At 51.4% G+C, this 24725-nt stretch overlaps 2 protein-coding genes and 1 long non-coding RNA gene across 7 annotated transcripts; 2 read left to right on the top strand and 1 right to left on the bottom strand.

Annotated features, from left to right (window-relative positions):
• Positions 1 to 1959: 1959 nt before the first annotated feature.
• On the top strand, positions 1960 to 4955 carry LOC112877498. 5 transcript variants are annotated; one of them, XR_003225497.1, is made up of 4 exons: positions 1960 to 2821; positions 2924 to 3018; positions 3156 to 3465; positions 4488 to 4955. It is a non-coding gene; the product is annotated as an uncharacterized LOC112877498 (long non-coding RNA). The 5 variants fall into 5 exon arrangements; XR_003225498.1 differs by lacking the exon at positions 4488 to 4955 and adding an exon at positions 3870 to 4219; XR_003225499.1 differs by lacking the exon at positions 4488 to 4955 and having other exon boundaries at positions 3159 to 3719.
• Positions 4956 to 5985: 1030 nt separating this feature from the next.
• Positions 5986 to 7518, bottom strand: LOC112877497 (chaperone protein DnaJ). The gene is made up of 5 exons (XM_025941813.1): positions 7214 to 7518; positions 7013 to 7100; positions 6861 to 6931; positions 6605 to 6661; positions 5986 to 6458 (listed from the first exon to the last, which is right to left on the bottom strand). Exons 1-5 carry the CDS (start codon positions 7349 to 7351, stop codon positions 6309 to 6311), a joined length of 504 nt encoding a protein of 167 aa, XP_025797598.1. The 5' UTR covers positions 7352 to 7518; the 3' UTR covers positions 5986 to 6308.
• A 12254-nt stretch (positions 7519 to 19772) lies between these two features.
• LOC112878013 (probable galacturonosyltransferase-like 7) lies at positions 19773 to 21814 on the top strand. Its single transcript, XM_025942398.1, has one exon. It carries the CDS (start codon positions 20373 to 20375, stop codon positions 21489 to 21491), a length of 1119 nt encoding a protein of 372 aa, XP_025798183.1. The 5' UTR covers positions 19773 to 20372; the 3' UTR covers positions 21492 to 21814.
• Positions 21815 to 24725: the final 2911 nt, after the last annotated feature.

Below are 24725 nucleotides of genomic sequence, written 5' to 3'. Positions count from 1 at the left end.
TAGAAATATGTCTATGGGGAGGACCAAGAGAGCGCGAGGACCGGAATAGACGGAGTAAATACTCCTGATTCGGTGGACTCTATATATTTAACCTGTTTTTTGTATGATACTATTTTATTTTAGTAGGTTGATGTACTGTACTATCGTAATATTTGGATTCTACGTTGCAAAACGTTATCATTTAACCATCTTCATACGAGTTTTAGATAGAGTAATCTTCTTCGTAAAATTGAATTAAAATTTTATATATATACAAAAGAGTATGGCGAATAAATCTCGTATTTGAAAAAAGTATGAATTTTAAATAGTTTGTAAAATATAAATTCGAACAAAAAAAAGAAAGAATGGGAACCTCCCGCCCGTTGGGCGGGCGGGATGCCTCAGGGGCCTCTTCGTGAATAAGAAACTTAGGGGTCTGGGAAAAATTTTGGGACCTCCCGCCCGTTGGGTGGGTGGGAGGTCTCCGGCCCCACGCCTCCCGCGCGAGCGGGAGGCGCCTATTTTTCGAAAATATCCAAAACGACACTTTTTTTCAAATTTAATTTTTTAACTCTTTTTAAAAAAATACTCGCCTCGCTCGCGTATCCTGGCCCAGCCATCAGCAAACGGCCTCACTGGCCTCGGGAGATTGGGAAGGGTGAGCGGTGAGCCCCGTAAATAGGAAAATCATTATTCAGTATCAGCAACCACTAATTCGATATTTGGTTTTCTTAATCAGCAATCCCAGCCCACATGGCCACATTGTTACCAAGCGAGTTTATCTCCTGAGCCACTGTGCTACCATTTTGATAATAAAAACTTAATCTGAAAAAGCATATGTTTGATAGGAGATGTACTCAAGCTATATATATCATGCAAAAATTCAATTTGATGTAAAATGTGATGTGTAACGAGACAAAAAAAGGGGGGGGTATATTTTGATGAACGGAGTAGGAGTACACTAATATTTATCCCTTTCCAAATATTATTTTCTTGTTTCTCCGTGTACATTGAGCTTAGGATTATTGAGTAGCGGTGTTATTTTACTTTATCTCTTTTTATGAAATTGTTTTCACGATCATTCTTCGCTTCTCTCGAAGAATGACAGGCACCACAGAATATGATGTTGCGACAGAGACAGGACGAGGAACATAGAGGAGCTACTCACGTAGCATCGCTTTTATTTGTGTTGTTAGATCTGTCGGAAGAAGGATGGATCACCTGCAGTTGCTGCATCCTCAGGCACACATTATTTCCGCTTCCGGAACTTCCTCGTCCAAGCTGTACCTATACTTTCCTCTCCCAATTGAGCTCGCCATTGGACGGAGCAATGGGAAATGGTTCGTACTCGATCTTATTAACGTATGGGTTCGACAGGAGTCTAGGATCTACACGTCAGAGAGATGAATCCCCTTGCGGTACTGAAGAAGCCCATCCTCTGAACCGAAGAGAAATTGCCGGCAATCCGTGTGGCGATGGCAGAATCAAGAGGCGCGCACCACAAAACCGAGCAGTAAATAAAAAGTAAGCGCGCGAGGTGGTGGCGCCCTCGTGCAAAGCTGGTCTGGACAGAAGGGCCCTCGCATGGATTGCAGAAATGCCAAAGCTCGCATCAGGTTGATTAAAACCTACTCCGTTTTGCTGCTTCCTCAGCGCTCCACGCGAAAGAATTGACGCGTGTCGATCAGCGCCAGCGCCAATGCACGCTCTCCTCTCCGACTAGGGGCACCAATGCACGCCGATGCACACTCTCCTCTCTACCTAGAGGCGCGCCGAGGAAGAAACACGTGGAACCCCGCGCTGGTATTTATGGCAATGGCTCGTACCTTTTCCTTTCCTTCACCGTAGCTCTCTCTCGCTCGAAGCAAGAAAGGTGGGCCAAGTAAATTATAGCCCCACACGCTAGCGAAAAGTAGCAGAAGAATTGTGGCGGGTGGACAGAGATGCTGGGCACCAGAGCCTCATCTCGCACGCTCACTCCCTGACTAACAGGCCACTCCTCTGCTGCGTTAGCAATTATGATGGTAGCCCGCACTCATACTCCCTCTCAGCGCACCTCCGTCGATGAGTGTGGTCCAAGTCTACTGTGACCCCGCGCGTACCTGGCGAACCAAAGGTCCGAAGGGGTGCGGACCAACCAAGTGTCGTACGCCGTGCGCTTTGTCTTGCGAGCCATGGATGCTGCCGCTAGGAGCGAGAAGCTATCCCGGCGTTGTCGTCCTCACCGCGCTCGGCAGCCACGCCCTCCGTCGAAGCTTCGTCCTGCTGCTCCGGCGCAGAGCCCTCTTTGAGCTCGGCCTCAGCCTCTTCACCCCCCCTCCCCCCCCCCCCCCCCCGCGTCGCGCTGGCCACGCCGAGCCGCTAGGGCCCCGCTAGCTGCCATCCGCCTGCCCGCCGAGCCTTGCCTGCCCCGCTTCCGCTCCTCTGGGCTGCAACCCGCGCGGGCCATGCCGCCGGCTGCAGTTTCGTCTAGCCGTCGAGCCACGGTGACCATGCCGCCACTACCCCGCCCGGCCACGAGGAGCGAGGACAGCTAGGCCGGTACGCTCTCGGTCCCCGCGCTGAGCCGAGTGCTGCCGTCGGGTCAGGCGGAGCGTACTTGGGTTCCGCAATGGCAACGTCGGCGCTGTCGATGGGCGCGGCAACCGTGGCCACGGCATCCAGTATCACGGAGCGGTGCCCCTCGGCTGCCACCTGTGCCTCGTGTCCTTATCTATCTACTCAGTTCGGTTCAGAGACTCCTCGCTCCCTCTCCCAGTCCCAATCCCTAGCCAGATCTGAGGTGTCCTCTCTTTTAACACTTGAGCTGTTCCCTGTTCGAAACCTACTCCCCGTATCGGTGGTGAGCTTCTTGCCATGGCGTCTATTGTTTTTCTTTTTCTGTACTTAAAGCTCTCGGATTGTTTTACCTTGGCCTGACACAGAGCTGTTTGTACTATTTTAGGCGTGCTGCCGGTCATAATGGTGTTAGCGATCTCATACCACGAAATACCACGAAAGGGGCTCTATACGTGCTTCCTTGCATCTAACGTCCGAAACGTACATATTCTCATGTTTCCTGCTTCCTTCGGCTATGCTTTGTGTGCCAATAAAAGTCATTCTTTTGTGAGTAGAGCCACTCTTGCCTCAGTCTTGGAAATGTATTTGTTGATTTAGACTTGTTTTTCTTGTGCCAGCAGAGAGGATCGTGAACAGGAGCAGCAGGATTTAAACCTTTTCAGAAACTCTGAATGTTTTTGAACAGCTGGTTACACAAGGGTGGTAGAGGTACTGCTGTGGATAAAGTACCGTCTTTCTTGCAATATATGTGCTCATTAAGAGCTACCCTAGATTTTGCTGCTATGTGACCCAAGGTTTTGCTGCTGTGCGAGCAAACAAGCGGAAGCAATCGAGAGAAGAAGATAACGGTGTAGATTTTGCTGCTGTGTGACCCTCCGCCTCTCCCCTGACGCCATCGTGCTGTCCCTTCCTACAGCAGCCGTGAAAGTAAGAAATTGCTTACACGACCATGCATCTCCAGCCTCCTTTTTTTTCTTCTTTTATGTTTCACTTGGTAATTTGTTCCATGTGGCCATATGAACAATCTACGTAGAAAGATGATTGCTATATACAAAATGTCAAGTACTGTTACTTCCTTTTGTTCAAGAATGCAAAACAAGCATGATTTACACAATACACGATTATATTTCATTTTATATTATAAAACAAAGAGAGAACTACAAGGATACACTTTTGTTTTTCTATTTATTCTTCTCAACGTGTTTTTATTAGTATTAAGCAGTGATCGAAGCCATAAAAAATATATCCTTTATTTCCTCTGAATTAGAATGTGAATTATGGACTTACGATGCTTAGGTTTGGTGTTACAAATCAGTTTTTTTTTATTCCAGGGCTTCATAAAATTAGCCCGGCCTCTACTTTTCTTGCCCAAAGAGGTTATGGTAGAATTGGATTATGTACAGTTCTACATCCAGGTAGAATGTGTGATCATCCATAATGCTTAATGCTTTGACTGAATTTTAAGTGCAGGCAAATTCAGTCATAGAAATATATCCAAATTTAGTGGAGCTTAAATCATAAACATTGGATATAAGCACATCTATAATATTATAATATCTAGCAATGGAGTCCGCAAGTGCAATTCTTATCATTTATTTTTTTTTCCTTTCTCAAAGCCACATGTTGTAAGCAAGATAAAGCAGAAGGGTCTTTAGCAATCAAATACTTAGCCTTTGTTGATCTTTTAGGCCGGTAATAGCAGTTCTGTTTCTTTTTCATTCTAATTTATTTTCAGAAAAAACAATTTATAATGTTATATTTTTCATACAAGTGCACTTCAATACCATTTGTGGTGGAACAACGAGGTTTAGTATATTATATTTGGTGATTATGATTCTATTCAATATAAAAAATGATTTTTTAAAAAAATTGTATTATTTGTATTTATTCAAAAATATGATACAACGCACGTCGCGCGCCGAATATTCTAACTTCACATTAATGGTCAGCAACGGCTGGCGTCCTCGGCTTGCAATTTCGGACGCGTCGACTTCCCCCAAAAAGTCGAGATGGCTGCTTGTCAAATCCAAATCGCAGTAGAAACCAAGGGCGATGTCTATACCGTGCCGCATCACGTCAGCGGATTCGAGAGGCAGCGGACGGCGGCGCCGGCGGCTCCGGTGGCGTCAGCATCCCGGAGACAGCGCAACTTGCCGGAGGCGGACGAAAGGACGGGACCGGCCCGAATTTACCAAATCGGGCTGTGACGCCAAGAACAGAGAGGATGGATCGAGTTCTCCAGACCAGACCCCCTGTTGGCTGCTGCTACTTGCTATGCCCTTTCTTTCTTCCCCTTTGGGAAGACGCTTCGGTCTGTTAGCGTGAGGTCACTGCCTGCCGGATTGTTCCAGCTATCCGAGCAGATATTTCTCTCTAATTACGTACACGGATACTTCAGGAAGGCACCTCTCGATCAATAAACAAAGCCTCAGATCGTGTCCTCGTCTTCTCGACGTCCGTTACCATGTCGTGAGGTTAGCGGGTCAAGCAATGAGCTAGTAGGCAGCCGAGCTGTCGGGGGAAGAAAGAAAGAAATAAGGAACAGGCGAACAGCCGTGCGCCGGAACTATCTCGAGCCGAGTCAGGTGGCCGGCCCGTAACCCTCTGCCGGTTCCTTCACTTTCGGAGTCGAGCAGGGACCAAGCGCTCGTTCCTCCTCCAGCCGTGAGACTTTCCTCTGGACCACCGCCGCCGCGTCCGTCCCCTCCTCTTCTCAGCTCCATGGCCGCCGACGCCGCCACAACCAGCGCCGCTCGATCGGCGACGCCGGAATGCTCCGTCCGGGCTGTGGACCTGATTGATGTCGCACCGAACACTCCGGATCCGAGCCCTCCACGCCACGGAGAAAAATCCTCTGGTCCAGCGACGATCTGGCCCGGCCTCGGCAACTTGGAGAGGAAAATCCGGAAAGGGCAGTGCGCAAGTGGCCCTGATGGAGTGACGACGATGGAATGGATGGTGCAGCGCGACCAGGCGATTTTTCTCAGCACCAAACCCCGCCGGAACCCATGGCCACCGGCGCTCGCTCACCGCAGCGCCGTTTCGCTTTCGTTCGTACGCGATGCGGATCCAGGAGAGCTCCAGAACGCCGGGCGTATCCATCGCCGCTGATCTTGACGCCGATGCGCCCGAACAAGCAGAGCGAATCCCAGCGTTATTATGGCAAGGGTGCAAGCGGGCGCTCCTACCTCGACGTCGCGGTCGCAGCTAGAAGCATCACCCATCGCCATGCCTGCACCAGCGAGCCATGACACACGGGCACAGCTGGAGCCACGCCAGGGACAAGAACGTCGGGCACGAGGGCTCCTTTCTGGTTACCGGAAGACGCCAACGCTGCCACCGCCGGCCGGTCGGCGCCGGTAGGCCATCAACGGATTTGAGAATTCGCGAGACGGCAGCACACGACACGTAACGGGGGTGGCAGCGCTAGTGGGATGCCATGCAAACAGCAGCAAAAAGAGTTCAAGAATTCCGGTGACAATTGGGGCACGAAATGTCGACGGGGTAATAACAAATCAGAGTCCCAGGCCACGCGTCCGCCGGTTTCTTGCGGCGGCGCGGCCGGAACCGAGCGGCGCCCGGCTACTACGGTCAAATTATCAAATGGCAATCACCACCGACTTGGCAATTTCGTTTTTATTTTTCCCTTCCAGAGCCTCCCGTTGGCTTTGCTGGCTGATCTTCTCCCCCTGGTCTCCTCTCGCCGCGAAAGCGCAGGCCCGAACGCGGCGGCGCGGCTCGCGTGTACATCTCGTACACCGGCGCGCCGGTCACCTGCGCCCCTGCTGCTGCGGGTACGGCGCGACGCGCGCCCGCCGGGCACCGTCCGGCGGCACGCGCCCGCCCACGCCGCGGCTCCCATCGTCGCCGTTGACGATGTCCTCCAGCATCTTCTGCAGGTCCTCCAGCGTGTCCGGCTTCTGCACGGAGCCGGCGATGGCGGCGGGAGGGGGAGAGCATCATCGGTGAGAAAGCGCGTTCTTGTTACGGTAACAGAGCACAATTGCGATCGGGATTATGATATGATGATGATTAATTAATCCGAGCGGTTGGTGGTTGCGCCTACCTCGTTTTTCACGTTATCCATCATCACCATCATCTCCTGCATGAAGTCGGAGAAATCCTGGCCGTCCGAAAACAGAGCACACAATTTACACAATATTTTTTCGAATTCATATATGATAATAATAATCAACTTTGTACTATAATATTCGCACACAAAAAGGGGAAAAGAATTCGATTGATTTCGGCGAGACAATAAGCGAGCAGCAGGCAGGAAGGGAGGGGAGAAAAAAGGGGAGACCGAGGCTGTGGTTCTTCACCTGGTTGTCGTCGTCCAGGGGATCGAAGAGCCCGGCGTCGTACATGGCCTTCTTCCCCTTGTCCGACAAGACTGCGCCAAACGAACAATCCGATCAAATCCCGTGCAGCCGAGCCGCGGCGGGCGAAGCAAATGGAAACGGGTGCGCCTTACCGGAATAGGCCTCCTGGATCCGCTGGAACCGCCGCTTGGCCTCGCCGGCGGCGCCTGGGTTGCTCGCCCACCGGTCCGGGTGCCACTTCTGCGCGCCCACGGCAAGAGATCGGAACGGGTCAGCAGGTCTGCTCGGGGATCAAAAAACAGAGCGCGCCCAACCAAAAACCGGCGCCCGCATGCACGGGGAGGGGAACTCACCATCGCGAGCCTCCGGTAGGCGGTGCGGATGTCGGTGGCGGAGGCGTTCTTGCGGATGCCGAGCAGCGCGTAGTAGCAGCACGCGGACGCGCCGCCGCCGGAGGCATTGCCGGATCCGGCCCCCGCCCCGGCGTCCATGGGAAGCGCTGCAGCAAGCGCACGGCGCGACGCGACGCAGGGGCGGAGCGGCAGCGCTACAAAGGCATCGAATTTGGGAGGGAGACGAGCAATGGATGGGTGGATGGATGGATGAATGGATTCAAAGGGACGCTAGAAAAGTTTTTATTCGCGGGGAGGGCGTGAGAAAAATATCTCTCTCTAAATAGAGGGAGAGCGTGTGTTTTGGTCGTCGGGGGTTGGGGCCAGTGAAGGTTCCAGAGCTCGTGCCGAGGCGAGATATTTTCGAGCGCCCGCTCCGGGCTTCGCCACCGGGGTTCCCGCGTATTTACGGGATTGGGATCCCTTCCGGATGTGGGATATCTTTGCCTTCTAGAGGGCGTTGCGTGGGCCTGCATGGATGACCACCGGGGGTTCGTGACATTAAAGCTGGGCCGGAGAAGAATATGGGCCAGATGTTTCCCTCAAAAAAGGGCAGCATGCAGTACTCGATTTTTTTTTTGAATCAGTGCGTGACGGGGGTCAGCAAGAGCGTGCCGCGTGGCAGTTGTTCCTGGCTTCCTGCCTGCTACAACACTGCGTTGCTGGTCAGGTAACAACACTGGAGGGCCGAACCGTGAGGGCGTGAGGCGTGAGCATCATAAGATACGACCGGAGCACCGCATCCTCAGAGCATTCCAGATCTTGGCGCCTCAAGTGGCCATTGGATCAATCAGACCTCTTCCTGTGTCTGATGACCTTCTATCCTACGCACTGCTCGATACTGACGGAAATAGGACCCGTAGACGTGCGCAAAGCCGTCATGTTTATGGCCTTTGACCAACCATGCAACTTCTGAATGGTCATGGTCTAAGAACCATATGCTTAATGCTTCCAATTACACTGCAAATTTTCGGTCCACGAGATCACCAGCGGGACCTTTCAGCATCACACCAGGCACCGCCAGTTTCGTTCGCGTGTTGTTCAGTAAAATGCATGTACAAAGAGTTAAATGGATGGTAAGAGCTGCATCCCTTCTCGAGCAAACAGGTTACTGAAAAATGATAGCTCCATTGAGAAAGGGGCCTACAATTGTTCTGGGCATTCCATTCAGTATTCAGGGAAGCGAGGAACAGAGTAAGAACACTAGTATCTTTTGGGAGTGACATCAAACTAATGAACAAGCCACAAAATCGTACAATCATTCAGGATTCTCAACCTTTCATTCAGTGAACGGAAATAAGAATGTTAGTTCACATTATATCGCTTTAGACTCTGCAGGTCCTCTAGTGTCAGGTAGCAAGCAGCACTGCATTGTGAACTCCAGCCATAGTTCTCAACAGCTTTGCCAAAAACGGCACATCAAATTATTCAGATATAGGAGCGAAATAGGGCATAAATTCAGACTGTCAAGTTTCTTGATGCAATAGCCATGTTCAGATAATGGTATAGCTACCATCATACATGGTATCTGCGGTTGGCTCAAATTAATTGGTTGATCAAACTCCAAAGAGCAAAACATTGATCAGATCGGCCAGTGGTTAATCGAGGCAGCATGCTTAAACTTGTGTTAACTCAATGAGGTGTACAAAACAAATGAACAAACACAAACACTGTCTATATCAATGTAACAGTAATGGTAGCAGCCAGAGCTTCAGCGAATCAGCTTGAACACCATAAAACCCACAGAAAATGCTAAAAAATAGGTGCTAGTATGTCAAATTACAACAGTTAACGTAAACACCGTCTGCATCATTTTGATATTGGCAGACCCAAGAGTTTCAGTTTCCTCCATGACAAGCCCACAACTATAAGCAGAGTTTTCAATCGGTATACTGAAGTAACTGAAGTCTAGAGGTATCTTGCCAATTCAGGGCAAGGTGTCAAAATTTCTAGGAACCAAAGAGAAATGTATAAAGCACCAACAACTCGTAGGCTCTCCCAAGTTAAGGATTTAGCATAAGTTCCACTGATCCTACCCTGATATGAAAAACATAAACTAGCTCTTTTACTGCATCATATATGTTAAAAATGTTGTAGATATGAAATAGAATTAATGCAGCAAGTATACAGAACTTGTTCGTTATGTTAACAGAAGTTTCGCGTTTGACAGATAATGTGAAATAAAATTAACAGATTCAGAACCTCATAGTATGAAACAGAATTAGTGCAGTAAGCTTCAGGGTGATTTTTCACTTAAATTTGGTCAAAATGAGATACAAACATGAATATCGATAAAGACAATAGAACCCGTTTGACAGATAATATGCATGGGAATACGTAGAAGCTTGTACATAATATGAAAAATGGGAGTTAAGAAAACTAGTAACACTGAATTAATCACACAGGGTGGATCAACAGCAGAATCAATTCCATAACTCCAGAGCTCAAAACACACACACACAATCCCAGTGTGAAAGTGCTTCACTGGCATCATAACTTCTTAACATGTAACACAGATATTGCAAATGACCTAATATCTCCATGACCATGTTCCAAAGAAACAATGAAATTTCTACCATCGCAACATATTCAAACATTGAACAGAATTGAGGAGTGGGAACATCTGATTAACGCTTTCCATTGTAGTGGTGAGGCAAAATGCTCAGAAATGTAGGAACTAGGAAATGAATCACAAAAACAACAAATGGTGACTAGATCATTTTTCATCTACAGAAACAAGACATCTAAAGCATGAATGGGACCTGACGATCCAACAACACTGGAAGAACTGTACTTGCCATCCTCATTAATGCTAGTACTTTCATCTTCTTCGGGAGATTCAGAACCAATGAGGTAGATCCATGTTCCAAGCAATGTAATATGGAACGAGGCTTTCCTTGAGAAGGTGGGTGGTGACATAGTGCGGGAACCCCTTAGAAACGAAATCCTTCACCCGCCTTCCATTTCTGTTATAGTGCAGGACGCTCTGAGGCGTCGAGACCAGCACGTCGCCATCCTCGGACCCGATGAACGCGAGTCCCTCCTCCTGGTAATCGAAATCCCTGGTCAGTTCGACGGGCAGCTGAATCCGGTGCGCACGGACCCAAATCTCATCGTGGTAGTCCTCAAGGATGAAGAGCTCGACCACAAGCGCGCCCCTCCGGCAGGTGGACATGGCTAGCTTGCCTTGCATCTCAAGCAGCACCACGGTGTCCTCCTCCTGCATCACCATGGGAGTGCTCATCCATGAGAAAACTTCGGTCACCGTGTCGAACACCAGGATGCGATGCTCCTGGCTCTCCTGCGGCGGCCAGTGCAGGCTGTCCTTGAGCTGGAGAGGCGGTCTTGCCCAGGCGGGCGACGGCCCTTTCACGAGCGCCGCGTCCAGCGACGCCGAGGTCGAAAAGCTGGGACGCCCGATGGCCCTGATCTTCTCCCGCCGATCAAGGTTGCGTAGCGAGATGATGTAGTAGCACTTGTCGGGACCCTGGCCTCGGTGGTACATCACCCGGTACTCTTCAAGCGGGGCACCATTGTCGTAGCAGTAGAGCGCGGCGACCTCGTCGGGATTGAAGGGGCGGGAGGCGAGCCCTCTGTCCCGTGGCGGGATTGCAAACTTTGAGCATAATAATTTTTTTAGCGACGGTGCCTAAGCACATTTTTCATTAAGAGGGGGAGCTCTGAGCACAATAATTTGTCAATTTACTTAATAAGGATTGAATCTTTAATGTCAATAGAGATAAAAATATGTCAGTGATAGACTTTTCAAAAACCATCATGATTAGTTTGATAGCTGTAGCTGTTAGATTGATCTCCCGGAGACCATCGGATCCCAACGGGTCCGATGGGCCTCCTCGCACCCGCGCCCTGATCGGGGGCGCCCCAGCTTGTTCTTAGCTGGTGGGCCCCCGTCGCGCTGCGCTATAAAAGGAGGTGGGGGCCAGCGGCACACGATACGAGGATCGCCGCCGCCGCCACCCCACCGACACCGTGAACCCTAGCCGATCAAGGAAGCGCAGCAGCGGCGGGAAGTTCCACCTGCGGCCGCCGTCAACACCACGACCTCATCCCCGTGCCCTCGGTCGCGACCCCAGGCTCGGCTTCCGCAAGCGTCAGCATCACCCCGACCATGACGGGCCCCTCTGCAATACCTGCGATGCAGGGCCACGAAGGTATACCCCGTGCCCTTTCTCCTCTCCATCTCTCACGCACTCGACTTGTTTTAGATCCACTCGAGTCCTTCCGATCTATTTCACGTGGTAGTCGATCCCGAAGCTAACAGTAGCATCTTGGTACTGAACTTCTCAATTTCAATGCAGGAATAAGATTCTTGTATTACTGAATTTTTTGGATTCAGCACAAGAATGTGACACCAAGCTCCAGTGCATAGTAAGGAGCTCGGCGAGATGTTGGTGGAAAAGGAAGAACTTTGATGTTTTCTTCCCTTAATCTATCCATCACCGTGGTTCTAGATAAAAGTTGCTACTACTTCAGTTCCCTAAAAAAGCTATTAGCAGCTGTATCATTAAAAAGTGAGGTTTATGACACAATATTAGCTTGTCAACGATTATGCCAACCAAATTAATAGCAAAGAGTAGTGTCGGTTTGGACAGCATAACATGATACACTAGATTGCTACCTTTACATTGCCTAGTAGGATAAAACTTTGTGCAGGTTACACGCAAAATAACCAACAAGGCAGCAATGAGGGAGATGAGAAAAATTGACCCACCAAGGACGGGGCATTGACTCATATATGGCCGATTTTAGTAGTATATTTAAAAAGCATATCTTTGCACATGGACAATTCTATGTTGCAGTATCATGTGTAACAAGCAAAAAGTTCCAAAATATTGCTGGAAAACGGAGACGAGAGCGAAACCACGAAATTTACTCTATGGAGATATACTTCAATCAATTTAACTTCAAGAAATGGTTACTAATTAACTTCTATATTAATTATTGGGTCCATATCTGTATAAGTTTACTCTCCCAGGTTCAGCTAAGAAAAATTGTAAATGATATGAAGTTTTAGGTGATCTATAATCGTGATTGTTGTGCAAGACATACTTCAATACGTTGTGTCTAATTTGATGCATTATTACAAGTTGTACTAGAAAGGAACCTATGGTTCAAGATAGCTTTTGAATTTGATGGAGAAAATCAGTATTTTCATCATACAAAGAATATATACATGCATTGCCAAGTTCTCCACTGGGCAGCCCAACCTGGCGCGGCAACGCCGCGCCCCAAGTTTTCTAGTGTACGTTGACTTACGGCTCAGGCTCAAGATTGTCGGGGGGAAACGGTGAAGGTTTTAAAGTGGCCCGGCTTCTGTTAACAGGATCAGGCCAAAACACACAGAAATTAACAAAAAGTATGAGCAACTTACTCCCCATCGTTCCTCCAAAAATTGTAAGATTTGGATAACCATGTCTAATTTTTTGCATACCTTGTAAAACATTTGAAATTAGTATGTAAAACAAAATGAAAGGAAAGACTAAAAATGCGAAGAACAGATCGATAAATACCTTCGTTTCAAAGGATTTTGATGATATACAAATCTCGTCAATTGCTTGAACTAAAGAGCTTTTTTGAGGGTCTTGAACTAAATATGTGAAGAGATGCCCAACACGGAAACCATGAAATTTTTCATGGGCTCCAGTCAAAAACGGAGAGCACGTGTGTGGTGTGGTCACCTGTGGTGCGCGCGGTTCGGGCCGAGTTATCGTCCAGGCCCAGGCTCAGGCCCACCGTGCCATCCACGCCGGCGACAGCTGTCAACCGCAAGCTGTATATAACTAACCACCTGCATCACCAGCCATGAGCCATCTCGTCTTGTGGGTTTTGGCGCAGCGGCCAGGGGGTGGAAACCGAAACGGTGGGAGGCAGAAGCAAGCGCGGAGCAACGAGAGGAGGTGAGCTCTCGAATCATCCACCCATCGTGTTCGTCCTTCCTCTACGTGCTTTGCCGATCGGGATCCCGATTCCATCCCCCATTTCCTCGCGTCTTCGTTCGAATCACGCAGCGCAGCGCTGCCGGCCGCCAAACTGACGGTTACCCCTCCGCCGCGTTTGCGTTTCGCAGGAAGCTGGTGTCGGTGGAGCAGTTGCGACCCTACCAACCCGCCGCGCGGAGAAGGCCCCGAGGATGGCGGAGCCGGCGCCGGGACCGGAGCCGAGGCAGGCCGATGCCGCCGCCTTCTTCCGCGACGCTCCCCCGCGCGTCGTCATTGAGATCACCCGCCGCCTGCCTGCGAGGTCGGTCTTGCGCCTCCGCTCGGTCTGCAAGGTCCTGCGCGACGTCACGTCCTACCGGCCCCTCCTCGCAGCCGTCCACCTCCTCCACCCGCCGCAGCCGCTCATCTGCTTCGGCCTCAACGCCTGCCCCGACCGCTACATCCGGCTCAGAGACTACTGCGTCGAGGCCCTCGACCTCCGCTCCGACATGCTACGCCCCATCCTTCGGTTCACCGACAACGAGTACTACGATTTCATCGAGAACATCGTCGGTGCCGACGCTCCCCCCATCCACGCCTTCAGCAAGGACCATATCAACTACGGCGAGGAGGTGGGGGACGGCGAACACTATCCCCGGATCACGGTCCACGCCTCCATCGACGGCCTCCTCCTGGTCTCCTTCATCAACATCTGGTATATCTGCAACCCCGCGACGCGCCAGTGGGTTGCCCTCCCGGACCTCAGCAGCTGCACCGTGATTGGGCTCTACGCACACATCTCTTCCGGCGAGTACCGTGTGCTGGTCTACACAGACAAAGATGATGGGGCGACCTGGACTCGCTACTACGTTCTCAGGGTGGGCGCTGAGCAGGCCAGGGGAATCGAGCGCCCCATCCCGCCGCCGGCAACCACGGGCGTGGGGTTGTTGAACATCGGACTGGGGTTGTTGAACATCGGGCTGGATTCTGTCTCGCTCTCGCCGCCCGTTCAGCTCCGCTGCAACTTGCACTGGCCGCCGCAGGAGCGCCAAGGATACCGCATGCTGGTGTTCGACACAGAGGCCGAGGTGTTCAGCTGGATGAGCTCTCCCAATCCCATAAGAGAAGGAAGCACGCAACTGCTTGAAATGGATCGCAAGCTCGCCATGTCCGTCTCCAAGAACGGCAGGCCAACGCTAGAGCTCTGGCGTCTAGAGGATTACCGCAACGAGATTTGGGTCAAGATATACCAGATTAGAATCCCAGTAATGGAGATACCTGATTTGCATTGTATAGACTGGTTTCCACATGTAGTCTCACCAGAAGGGGATGTGCTGATCGAGTGCTCAAACAAGCTGTTATTGCACTGTGACCGGAATGGGAATTTGCTTCGGAAGTTTCAGTTTCGTGAGGAGGCACCGTTGGTTAGGCATACCCTGAAGGAGACCCTTCTTCCTCATGCTATCTTTGTGGCGCCGAAGATAACAGATGGTGATGTTGCACCGCCTTTCTTCGAGGGGCTCTAGTCCGTGCCGGTGGTTGCATTTTTCAGCATCTGTGATATGCATAACACCGCAGTCTCTGTAGATGAAGCTAGAATCAACTAGCTTTCCTTTTCCCACTCTCTGAAGGTAGGGATAATCATGATCAGATGTTCACATTTCTCTTTTCTCTTATACTCTGTATGCTGGATGTTTGCTTGGACATGAATTGAAAGACTGAGGTGCTGCAGTTGAGTAGGCTAGCTGTAATGCATGCTTGTTGTTTCCCATTGACCTTGATTGAATTTTCTAAGAGAAGCATCTATATGTTGTTCTGATGCATTTCCTACATGCGTGTTTTCTGAAATTTGCGTGGGGGAAAGGCTGGTGATGGTAGCTGTTCTACCATTCTGTTTCTCCTCTCCAGAATTCAGGCAATTAATTCAATAATGCATATTAAGATCTTCAATGATTTGGGAAATGCTTCTCACTTGGTAGAACTATGGAACTGAAAGTTTGATCCTGAATTTGATGCGGCTGTTTTGGCTCACAACTGTATTTTGTTCCAATTTTCGATATGATCATTGACTTGATGCAAAATGCAATTGACTGTGATAAGATCCTACAATGTGCTTGTCAAGTGATAAATTCCTGAATGGAACAATGCAGATCCACTTGTGAATTGGGGGATCCACCAAAATTCCACAGGTGCAAACATTGGGAGTGAACCTTGTGGCAGCTATCAACATGAATATTAGCCAACCCATTCCAGACCAGTTGTTAGTTGAGTAATGCCATGCCAGACCAGGTTCGGCACCTGAACCTTCTCACCGTCGAAGCCATGTAACAGAGTATTTGATATTGAGTTGCATGATACATAACTGATGGAAATGCTCCAACTAAAACGCCGTTTTTTTCGTATTTAAATTTTAAATGCAATGTGTCTCATCACAAAAATCTGCTGCCAAGGCAAGCCTCTGCAGCATAAGCAACAGAAAGTCAGCAGCAATAGCAAGGGCTTGATATGGAACACGAATATACAATTCCATGGCTTGTTTGTAATAATTGCAGTACAGAAACGTATAAAAGGATTTAACATAGAAATTACCCACAGCACGCAGTTTAGCAAAAGGCAGCACTGTTCATCAACTCTAGACCTAATGAGACTCTGCAAGAGACGCAAGTTTTGACTCACCGCGGTATTCAGAAGCAATGCGAAATTCAGCTCCAAAGGACTCTGCCTCTCTTAAACAGACTGTCCAACAATTTCCGGAGGCAGTTTGTACTGTTGATCATAGTCGAACTTATCCAGCGCAGTGAAAACACGGCTGCACGTAGGAGTAAATAAAAAAAAAAACATAAAGCGGGTGCTCCTTCCAAAGTAAACAAAATGCATAAATGTATTGATCAGTGACATCTAAGATTTAGTTTTCTATCACATGAGGCAATAGTTTTCTATCACGTGAGGCAATTCCATCTATGATGATGTTCAGTTCTGACAAAATGTCTAATTCACAAATCAACTTCCGGGAACAAAGATACCATTAAATCAGCATGGAAATAAATATCAAGCACTACAACTAGAAATGCCTGACACTTGCCCATACAAGCAGAACCGAACAGAAGTAGACATCGATTCTGCGAAAAACTCAGCAGGGAGGCTAGACGATGGCCCGTGGCCCATAGAGCTAACTGGACCAGGCCCATCGTACGTAAGTCCATTTTGTGCCGGGCCTTCGTCATCACCATAAGCATTTTTCTTGCCAACGTGCGTAGTAGGATAAAGCAAGATGCTCATGAATTTCGTGTCACCAATTCTAGCGGACTGCCCGGCTAAATCTCAGGGACAGAATGATGCTATCTTCAGCATACGCCTTGCTCGTGCAAACAAAATGTTGCTTCGGCCCAGCAGCCTACGGATAAAAGCCTCCCTTCCCTTCACTCCCACGGAAATCGCTGGACAGGCGTAGCATTCACCGCACACTTGATCGGGATTCTGCGTCTTTGCCTCCGCGAAGCTAAGTCCCCACATGATCCTATTGCATAGGAGTACAGATCTGGCAGCAGAATGCCATCGCAAAATTGTCAGTCAGTCCCTGATTAGCTGTTGCTAGTAGGCAGCATCAGGTGATTCAGAAAACTCATTGGAAGACGTTCTGGCAGCTCGGCGAGTTGGGCTTCTGCCGATCTAGATGACCGGAGCGGCCTCGGCTAAAGGATAATACCTGCCTTTGCCTCCACGAACTCGCCATGTGCGCCCACCGGTTGCTTTATCCCTGGACATTCCGAGCGGAACGCAACCTGCATTTCCAGCCCACCCAATCATCAGCAGGTGGACCAGCATGATTATATTCAGGCTTGCAATTGGCCATGTTCTAACTAAGAAAAAAAAAAGTCAAGCGCTTTTGTTCAGAGCCCAACAGCTCAATCATCGTCAGCAGGCAGACGGAGTAAACGCGGCGGCCGCGAGGCATCACATGGAGGAGCTCCGTACTCGCCGTTGCCCAGTTGGCGACGAGGAACTGAATTTCTTCTCTTCCTGACGCGAAGGAACCGAAACTGCGTACGAAGCCAGCAAGTCAAGTCACGGCCGATTAGTTGTAGACAGGCTCGCTCATCAGCCACCAAGTTGGATAAGGCTGTTTTGTTCTCTGGAACTGATACCCGTATGGCCATCATGCATGGGTCTACCAAAGTCCAAAACCCGTATTTTTTTGATCGGGCAGGCACTGAAAAACTAGCTCCTCAATCTCAACCCGTGTGTCGTCTTCCATTTGCAGAAGGCAAGGCTCTTTCAACACAGGACACGCCGTGTACGTGTCACGATTGCAACTCCGGGGCGACAGGTATGCCGCTGTCGAGGCCAGCTGTTGTGCATCGGCGGCGCCAGGGCTTCGCTGCCCCTTTCAGTATTCTCGGGGTGGAGAGAGGAAAGAACATGCAAGAATCGCGGCGGCGCACGCATCAGGCCGCTGGGCGCAGACAATTCAGCGCGTCGCGGCGAGGAGGAGGAGGGCGCGGCGCGGCGCAGCGCGGGGCACGCGCCGCGACGACGACGGACAGGGACACGAGGCCCCGCGCCGCGCCGCGGGCTCGCCAGGACGTGTCAGCGCGCCACGGCCCGGAGTCGCTCGCCTCGGCGTGCTGGGGCGGGCCGGGCAGTGGGCGCCGCGCGTGGGCCCTACCGCCCGTGTTCACAGCCTGGCGCTGCCCGCCGGCGGCAGCGAGGTGTCAGGAGCGGTGGGGCTCCTCTGGCAGCGGCACGGGTGCGCGCCCGCCCGCCAACGGCTAAAACGTGGAGACCGAGGCAACGTGGACCGACGCCACCGACGAACTCGCTGCCTCGTGCCCCCATTGGCCCGGCCGCCGTCTTTCGGTTGCGGTGCTCTGGTCGCTCGCAGCAAGCACGCACGCACGCACGCACGGCACGACGCGGGGCAAACCCGACGTGAGGACGGACAAATCTCAGGCTGGCTGTCAGCTGGTTCAGTTCGCCGCAGGCGGCCGGATGCCTTCAGAAAATTTGAAACGGCAACGTTATCCCGACGTGAGCGTCCCAACGGCCGAAGTCAACGGTCCACGGGGAGACAGCTGGGCTATCGTTTTCTGGGGTAAGGCCAGATGGTTAGCAAGAGAAATGATTTATGATTGCAACGCTGTTGATATTTTTAAGTTTTTTTTGTCAGAAATGGTTGCGGCGATCATCGTTGCTTCATCGCTATAATAAGCACTTTGTTTTCCCACGGCTTACTCCTACTATTGGCGAATCGAGATCGGCATGTGCGGCTGTGCCCACCTTGAACATTCGATAGTGGTAGCTCTTATTTGTACGCCCTCACGAGTTCCATTTCTCCCCTTTTATTTCCAAATATTCGTCTAAATGCTCCCTGACCAAGTTAGCGTACTCACCAGGGTTGAGTTGAGGGGGCAGCCCGTGCGCTAATTGGGCTTTGCCATTTTGTTATTAAATGTGTGCATACTAAGGTGTACCATTTTGTAAAACAGAGCTGAAATTATTTAAATACCTTGGAAACATTTCTTTGTGAAATTCGCAAAAAAAAAGACATTTCTCTATGGAGGAAATACAAAATTTACAGGGATAAAAATAGAAAAATGAATTTTATCAAATTCAAAGTCCTAAATATTTAGCAACAAATGAAGTATCGAGGTACGCAGGTGTTTGGAAAACAGCGTTTGTGTCCCTAGATTTTATACTATTTCGAGAGTCGTCGATTTCACATTGGCAGTAGTAGTACTAGACAAATATAGCCTTATTATTTGTTATTATTAGTTGATCTTTTAGCTCTCTTTTTGTTTAATGGTCTTTTGAACATCATTTCGAGTGCCAAACATTGTTCATTTTGTTTCGAATTGTGACCATGATCATGTCGTGTTCTACCACTCTACATTGGAACAGAAGTTGGAATCAGATTCTTTTTGCACCTAAATCGAAAACATGTAGTCTCAAATTCTTTCTTATTGGTATAATTCTCGCAATGATTTAAAGTATGCTGAATAAAAAGATGCAAAACTCATTTAAAAGGAAACGCATAGAAATAACATGCAAAATCAAATTTTGGTTCCCCCAAAGGCACAAAACAACAAAGGAAAACATACTACTTTCCTCCCGCAAGTCGTCTTGCTTCTTGCATGTGGTTATTTACTATTGTCGAATTGAGATTGTCATGTGGCAAGTTTGAACCTCCCTTAGTATTACTATTTTTAAATGAATCCTCTCATCTACCTGCGCTGTAAAACTATTCTGTGATTATTTTCAGTACTAAATAGACAAACTTCAGCAGTATTTAATCCCCATATCAAGTAAATTTCGTTTCTCTCTTCAATTACAGTTCGTTCAGTTTTCTCCTCAACTATGCTTTGAATTCTGATGAAACAACATATGATGTGATATACCATACTTCCTTAATTGCCTCGCTATGAATTAAAACTATATAAATCGAAAACGAATATTGAGTGGAGGGAACAGCATTTTGAACCCCCTACAGAAATATCATGCGAATTCGAAATTTCGTTACCGATCGGCACGAAACAATAAACAACCGCGGAAGTCGGAAGGAGAGGCAAGAAGCGCCGGTAAAGTTGGGTTCGCCGTCCTCTTCCGCTGCCGCCCAGCCGAGCTCCAAGCCCTCCCCCCACTCCCCTCCCTTCTCCAAGACGAGTCTAGAGAAAAAAGAGGGCAACCGCAAATCCCCGAAATCGCAGCGCGAAATTAAACAAAACCGGAGCGGCGGATACAATAAGCAGCTGCTGCGGCCGGCAGCAGCACACCACCGCAAGCAGCCGCCACCGTCACGCCACCGCGCCGAGAGGGAAAAGCCGAGCGGTGGCAGGCGAGGGGACGGACGAAAGGGGGAAATCGCCTGCCTGCCTGCCGCGGTGGGTTGGTGGCTGCCGCCTCCGCATCCTCTGCTCAGTTCCCCAGCCCACCCCCATTCACCTCGCCTGACCTCGCATGGATTCCCGCTCGCTTCCCCTCCACTCCACGCGCCGATCCGCCGCCACCTGCCAGGAGAGCGCGACGCGATCCAATTGAGGTGCAGGAGGCGGGGGTGCCCTGCCTGCTGCCTGCGTGCTCCCCTTCAGTCTCCGTCCGGCCTGGCCGCGCTGCCGCTGGACGCCATCGCGCGCCTGCACGGCGTCTTGGGGCGGTCGAAGCGGTGGCCGAGCCGGGGGAGCGCGATGCTGTGGGTGACGCGCCTGTCCGGCTTCTTCTCCGCCGCCATGGTGATGGTGGTGCTGTCTCCGTCGCTCCAGTCCTTCCCGCCCGCCGAGGCCATCCGGTCCTCGCAGTTCGACGGCAGCGTCCGCTTCCCGGGCCAGATCGCTGGGGGCGCCAGGGGGATCGCCTTCCGCCGCGCCCCGTCGTTCCGCAATGCCGCCGATTGCGGCGGCGGCGGCGCGGGCAACGGCACCGCGGCCAATGTCTGCGACCCCTCGCTCGTCCACATCGCGATTACGCTCGATGAGGAGTACCTCAGGGGATCCGTCGCGGCGGTCCACTCGGTGGTTCAGCACGCCAGGTGCCCTGAGAGCGTCTTCTTCCACTTCCTCGTCTCCGACCCGGGCCTCGGGGACCTCGTCCGCGCCGTGTTCCCGCAGCTCCGCTTCAAGGTCTACTACTTCGACCCGGACCGCGTCCGGGGGCTCATCTCCACGTCGGTGCGGCAGGCGCTGGAGCAGCCGCTAAACTATGCGCGCAACTACCTCGCTGACCTCCTCGAGCCCTGCGTGCGCCGCGTCATCTACCTCGACTCCGACCTCGTCCTCGTCGACGACGTCGCCAAGCTCTGGCGTACCGACCTCGGCGGCCGCACCGTCGGCGCGCCCGAGTACTGCCACGCCAACTTTACCAAGTACTTCACAGGCCGGTTCTGGTCGGACCAGCGGTTCGCGGGGACGTTCGCGGGGCGGCGGCCGTGCTACTTCAACACGGGGGTCATGGTGCTCGACCTCGAGCGGTGGCGGCAAGCGGGCTACACGCAGCGCATCGAGCGGTGGATGGAGATACAGAAGTCGCCGCCGGGGCGCATCTACGAGCTGGGGTCGCTGCCGCCCTTCCTGCTGGTGTTCGCGGGGCACGTGGCGCCGATCGAACACCGGTGGAACCAGCACGGCCTCGGCGGCGACAATGTCCAGGGCAGCTGCCGCGACCTCCACCCGGGCCCGGTGAGCCTGCTGCATTGGTCCGGGTCCGGCAAGCCGTGGGCGCGCCTCGGCGCCGGGCGGCCGTGCCCGCTCGACGCGCTCTGGGCGCCCTTCGACCTGTACGGCCCCGCCGGCGCCGAGGAGTCCCGGTAACCGCTACACTCGAAAAAAAAGAAGATTCTTTTTCTTTGGCCGACCCCGTACAAATTCTGAGCTTCTAATTCTTGGTCTCCATTACCTGTTCAAACCTATATGTTTTTTCATCCCTTTTTTCTTCTTCTTTTTCCCAGTTCAGTTCGATTAAATGTTTGTTGCTAGATTGTTCATGTTTGTTCTTAGTGATCTCTTCTCCCACTTTTTGATCATTTTGTTACTAAAAACAGAGGTCATTTGTATCCTACTCTACAGGGCTGCAGTCTTGCAGCCTCAGCATCACCATAAATAAAAGCACAGAGAAATAGACTTTGCACTTTGCAGCAAGCATTTGTTCTTCCATCTCTCATCCATCCACCCCCCTCGCCCTCTGCTGTTCGGTCGGTGTCTTGCAATCAGTCCAATTCACCCATCCGTCTCAGTGAAGAGTCAGTCAGTCCAATGCAGCACCTGCACAACCCTTAATGCCTGCCGCTGGACTCGAAGGATACCACTTACCACCAACACTCCACCATGGACCGGTTCCTTTGGACCATCAATGGCCGAGTCACCGTCACTCGCTCACAAACATGAGTAACTTGGAATCCTCATCTTTGTGGCCGTGCACGAACTGACTGACACTAACAACCATTTCGCTCGCGCTTAAGCACTCGCCGCGGATAAGCCGAGGGGTTGCTGTTAACTAAGCTCGCTGGGATTAAAGGCAGGCGGAAATGGCCGGTGTGGGGGCGAGGACTCGGTGGCTGCAAGCAACACGGGACTTGTGAGCTACCGCCCAAGACCGCCTCTCTTTTCGGGGGTCCTCACCCTTTCCTCCGGTGGGGCCTCTCGCCACTCCCGCTCGCATCCTCGCCGCTTTATTCTTTAGCAAAATCATTATTGTTCTGCTGCTGCTGCTGCTCTTCTCCTCTCCAGACCTCTCATCGCCAAATAACTCCATCAGGGATTTTTCTTTTCCTTTTCTTTTAGTCTCCTCTTTTCTTTCCTCCAAGCCCAGCACCTCACCTTCCCTTGCAAGAACCTTTTGTTTTTCTGATCACCTCACTTTCCTTGCCAGCTCCCACTTAGCATCTACTTGTCGCCCTCCGCTCCGTGCGGCCACCCAATATTTTGTGAACAATGTGGGTGGAAAAAGAAACACTTCGTGTCACCAGGCGCATGGTATCGTTCGCGCGGCACGCTCGCTGGCGACGGGGCCCCGCCGGCGGTGAGGTGGTGAAGGGCCGCCGGCCCCGCTCGGTGCTCGCCACACGCGTCGGTTTCTGCCCCCTCCAGGGCGCCAGGCACACAGTTCAGCTTCAGGCATGCTCGGTCGATTTTGATTTCGCTGACGGCGACTGCCTAACCGACAGAGGGCTTTCTAACCTTTAGCCATTAGCCCCAGCTAATCAGCTGCTTACATGTGAGATTCGTGTCGTGTGAGAGCTCGGAACTCTGCTCCGCACGCCGTGCGATCGGATTACTTTATTTCGAGGTTCCATTCAGGAGAGATACATGGCTGATTTCACTCGTAACGCTAAAGCCTTTCTGATGATCTGATTGCCTTTCTGTACCTCCGAATTCCGGTGAACCTAATGTAATGTCCTTATCAGTTATCATCGATCTTTTTTTATCACGTACGCGTTGATTATCTGAAGTTCCTATTGAACTGTCCACAGTTTCGAACGCTTGCGATGGTAGAAAGAAAGGCAATCTTTATTCCTCCCCTCTTCTAGAGAACTGCTACCTTTCACTAGCTACTCATGCCAGTTTTCTTTAACTGGGTGGCTGCTGATGTGAGTATTTGGGTATCATTCCTGGTCCTTGTCCCATCTGGAAACCAGGGTAGCAATGCCAAACCGTGTATTTTATCGCGAGAAGCTTTACCCTTTTTTTTGCTCAAAATGAATGCTCGTTTCTCCTCCCGGCGTGGTAGAAAGGCGGGACGCTAGGGCCTTTCTGGAACACCCCTATCGTAGCATACCCTGCTGGCCTGCTGTCGCGCTGCTGCATGTGGGAGTGGTGCCGTATCGCAATGCTCTATTAGGCGTCGCATGAGAGACAGAGAGAGAGCGACGCCGAGGAAGGGCGACCGCGCCGGGGGGTGGTCCTCGGCGTGCGACGGCATCTCATGAGTCGCGCGGGGTTCTGGTGGGGGGATCACGCGCGCTCCTGGCGTCGGTTAGCATGTCAGCGTCGCCGAGCCCGGCACGGCCTCCGCCGCGAGAGAAAAGCTGCGACCGGCGAGGCGGGCGAGCCCCGTGCCCGTGCGCGCGCCTGCCTCGTTTTTCTTTTCTTTCGCCTGCTGCTCCTACCGGCTCTCCCGTTACACGTCAAGCCGTCGAGGAGGTGATCGGCGGCGCGCGTGGGGCTTTAAAGCACGGCGTTTTCTGGATGGCCGGTGACGCCCGGTACACGCGCGCGCACCGGTGGTAGGTGGAGACGAGAGACATATGGGTGTCGATGCGAGGCTGCAACGGCAACGAAAGACGAGGCGGAAATGGCATGGACGGAAGGCTCGCGGCCGCAAGGAAAAATTCTTCGTCCCGGGCTCTCGGTGGCGCCGCAGCGTCCTCGGGCAACTGGGCGTGACGTGACGCGGCGGCGTACGACGGGGGGCGGCCTGAACAGTGACGTACGGTGGGGCTGCCCTGCTAATATGCCTGAGAAAGACGGCGTATGGACCCCCGAAAAGTATGGTCCTTGGATTGTTGACCTTATATGCCATCATATCGTGCGCGTTGTGTTGTGCCCCAAGCAGGAGGGATTCCTAGCTAGGGTGGGGATAAGATTGCAGTACCGTTGCCTTGTGCTCTATGGTCTGAGTTGAGTTGAGTTCAGTTTCCTTTTGTTTTGTTTGCTAACGAAGACTAATAATTCTGCTTAGGGACCTTACCTACTTCCATAAGCTAGCTTTATCTCAGACGGTGTCACGCTGATGGGAGCTTCTCGCTGGGCACAAGCGTGTCTCTGGCTCCCCCGGTGGACGGCACGTGTGCCTATCTCGGATGACCCATCTGCCTTGTTGGTCGCTGCACGGTCGTTGTTCAGGCACTATTCCGGCTCTGCTCTGCATCATATGTTGCACCGTTAAGGAATTGTAGCATCAGTTACGCGCTGCGGCGTGTCTGTAAAAGGTACGGTGCTGAAGCAACCTGAACTGTGGTAACAGCGAGGTCGTGCGCAGCATAGGTGGACGTCTGGACGACGTGGAAGCAGCATATGTTCGGGCAATCAGTAGGGGTTTGAATGGAA

This window comes from Panicum hallii, chromosome 9, assembly GCF_002211085.1.
Source record: "Panicum hallii strain FIL2 chromosome 9, PHallii_v3.1, whole genome shotgun sequence".
NCBI classification, from domain to species: domain Eukaryota; kingdom Viridiplantae; phylum Streptophyta; class Magnoliopsida; order Poales; family Poaceae; genus Panicum; species Panicum hallii.
Note: the sequence above shows the minus strand (reverse complement) of the source record. Positions and strands in the feature narration are given on the sequence as shown.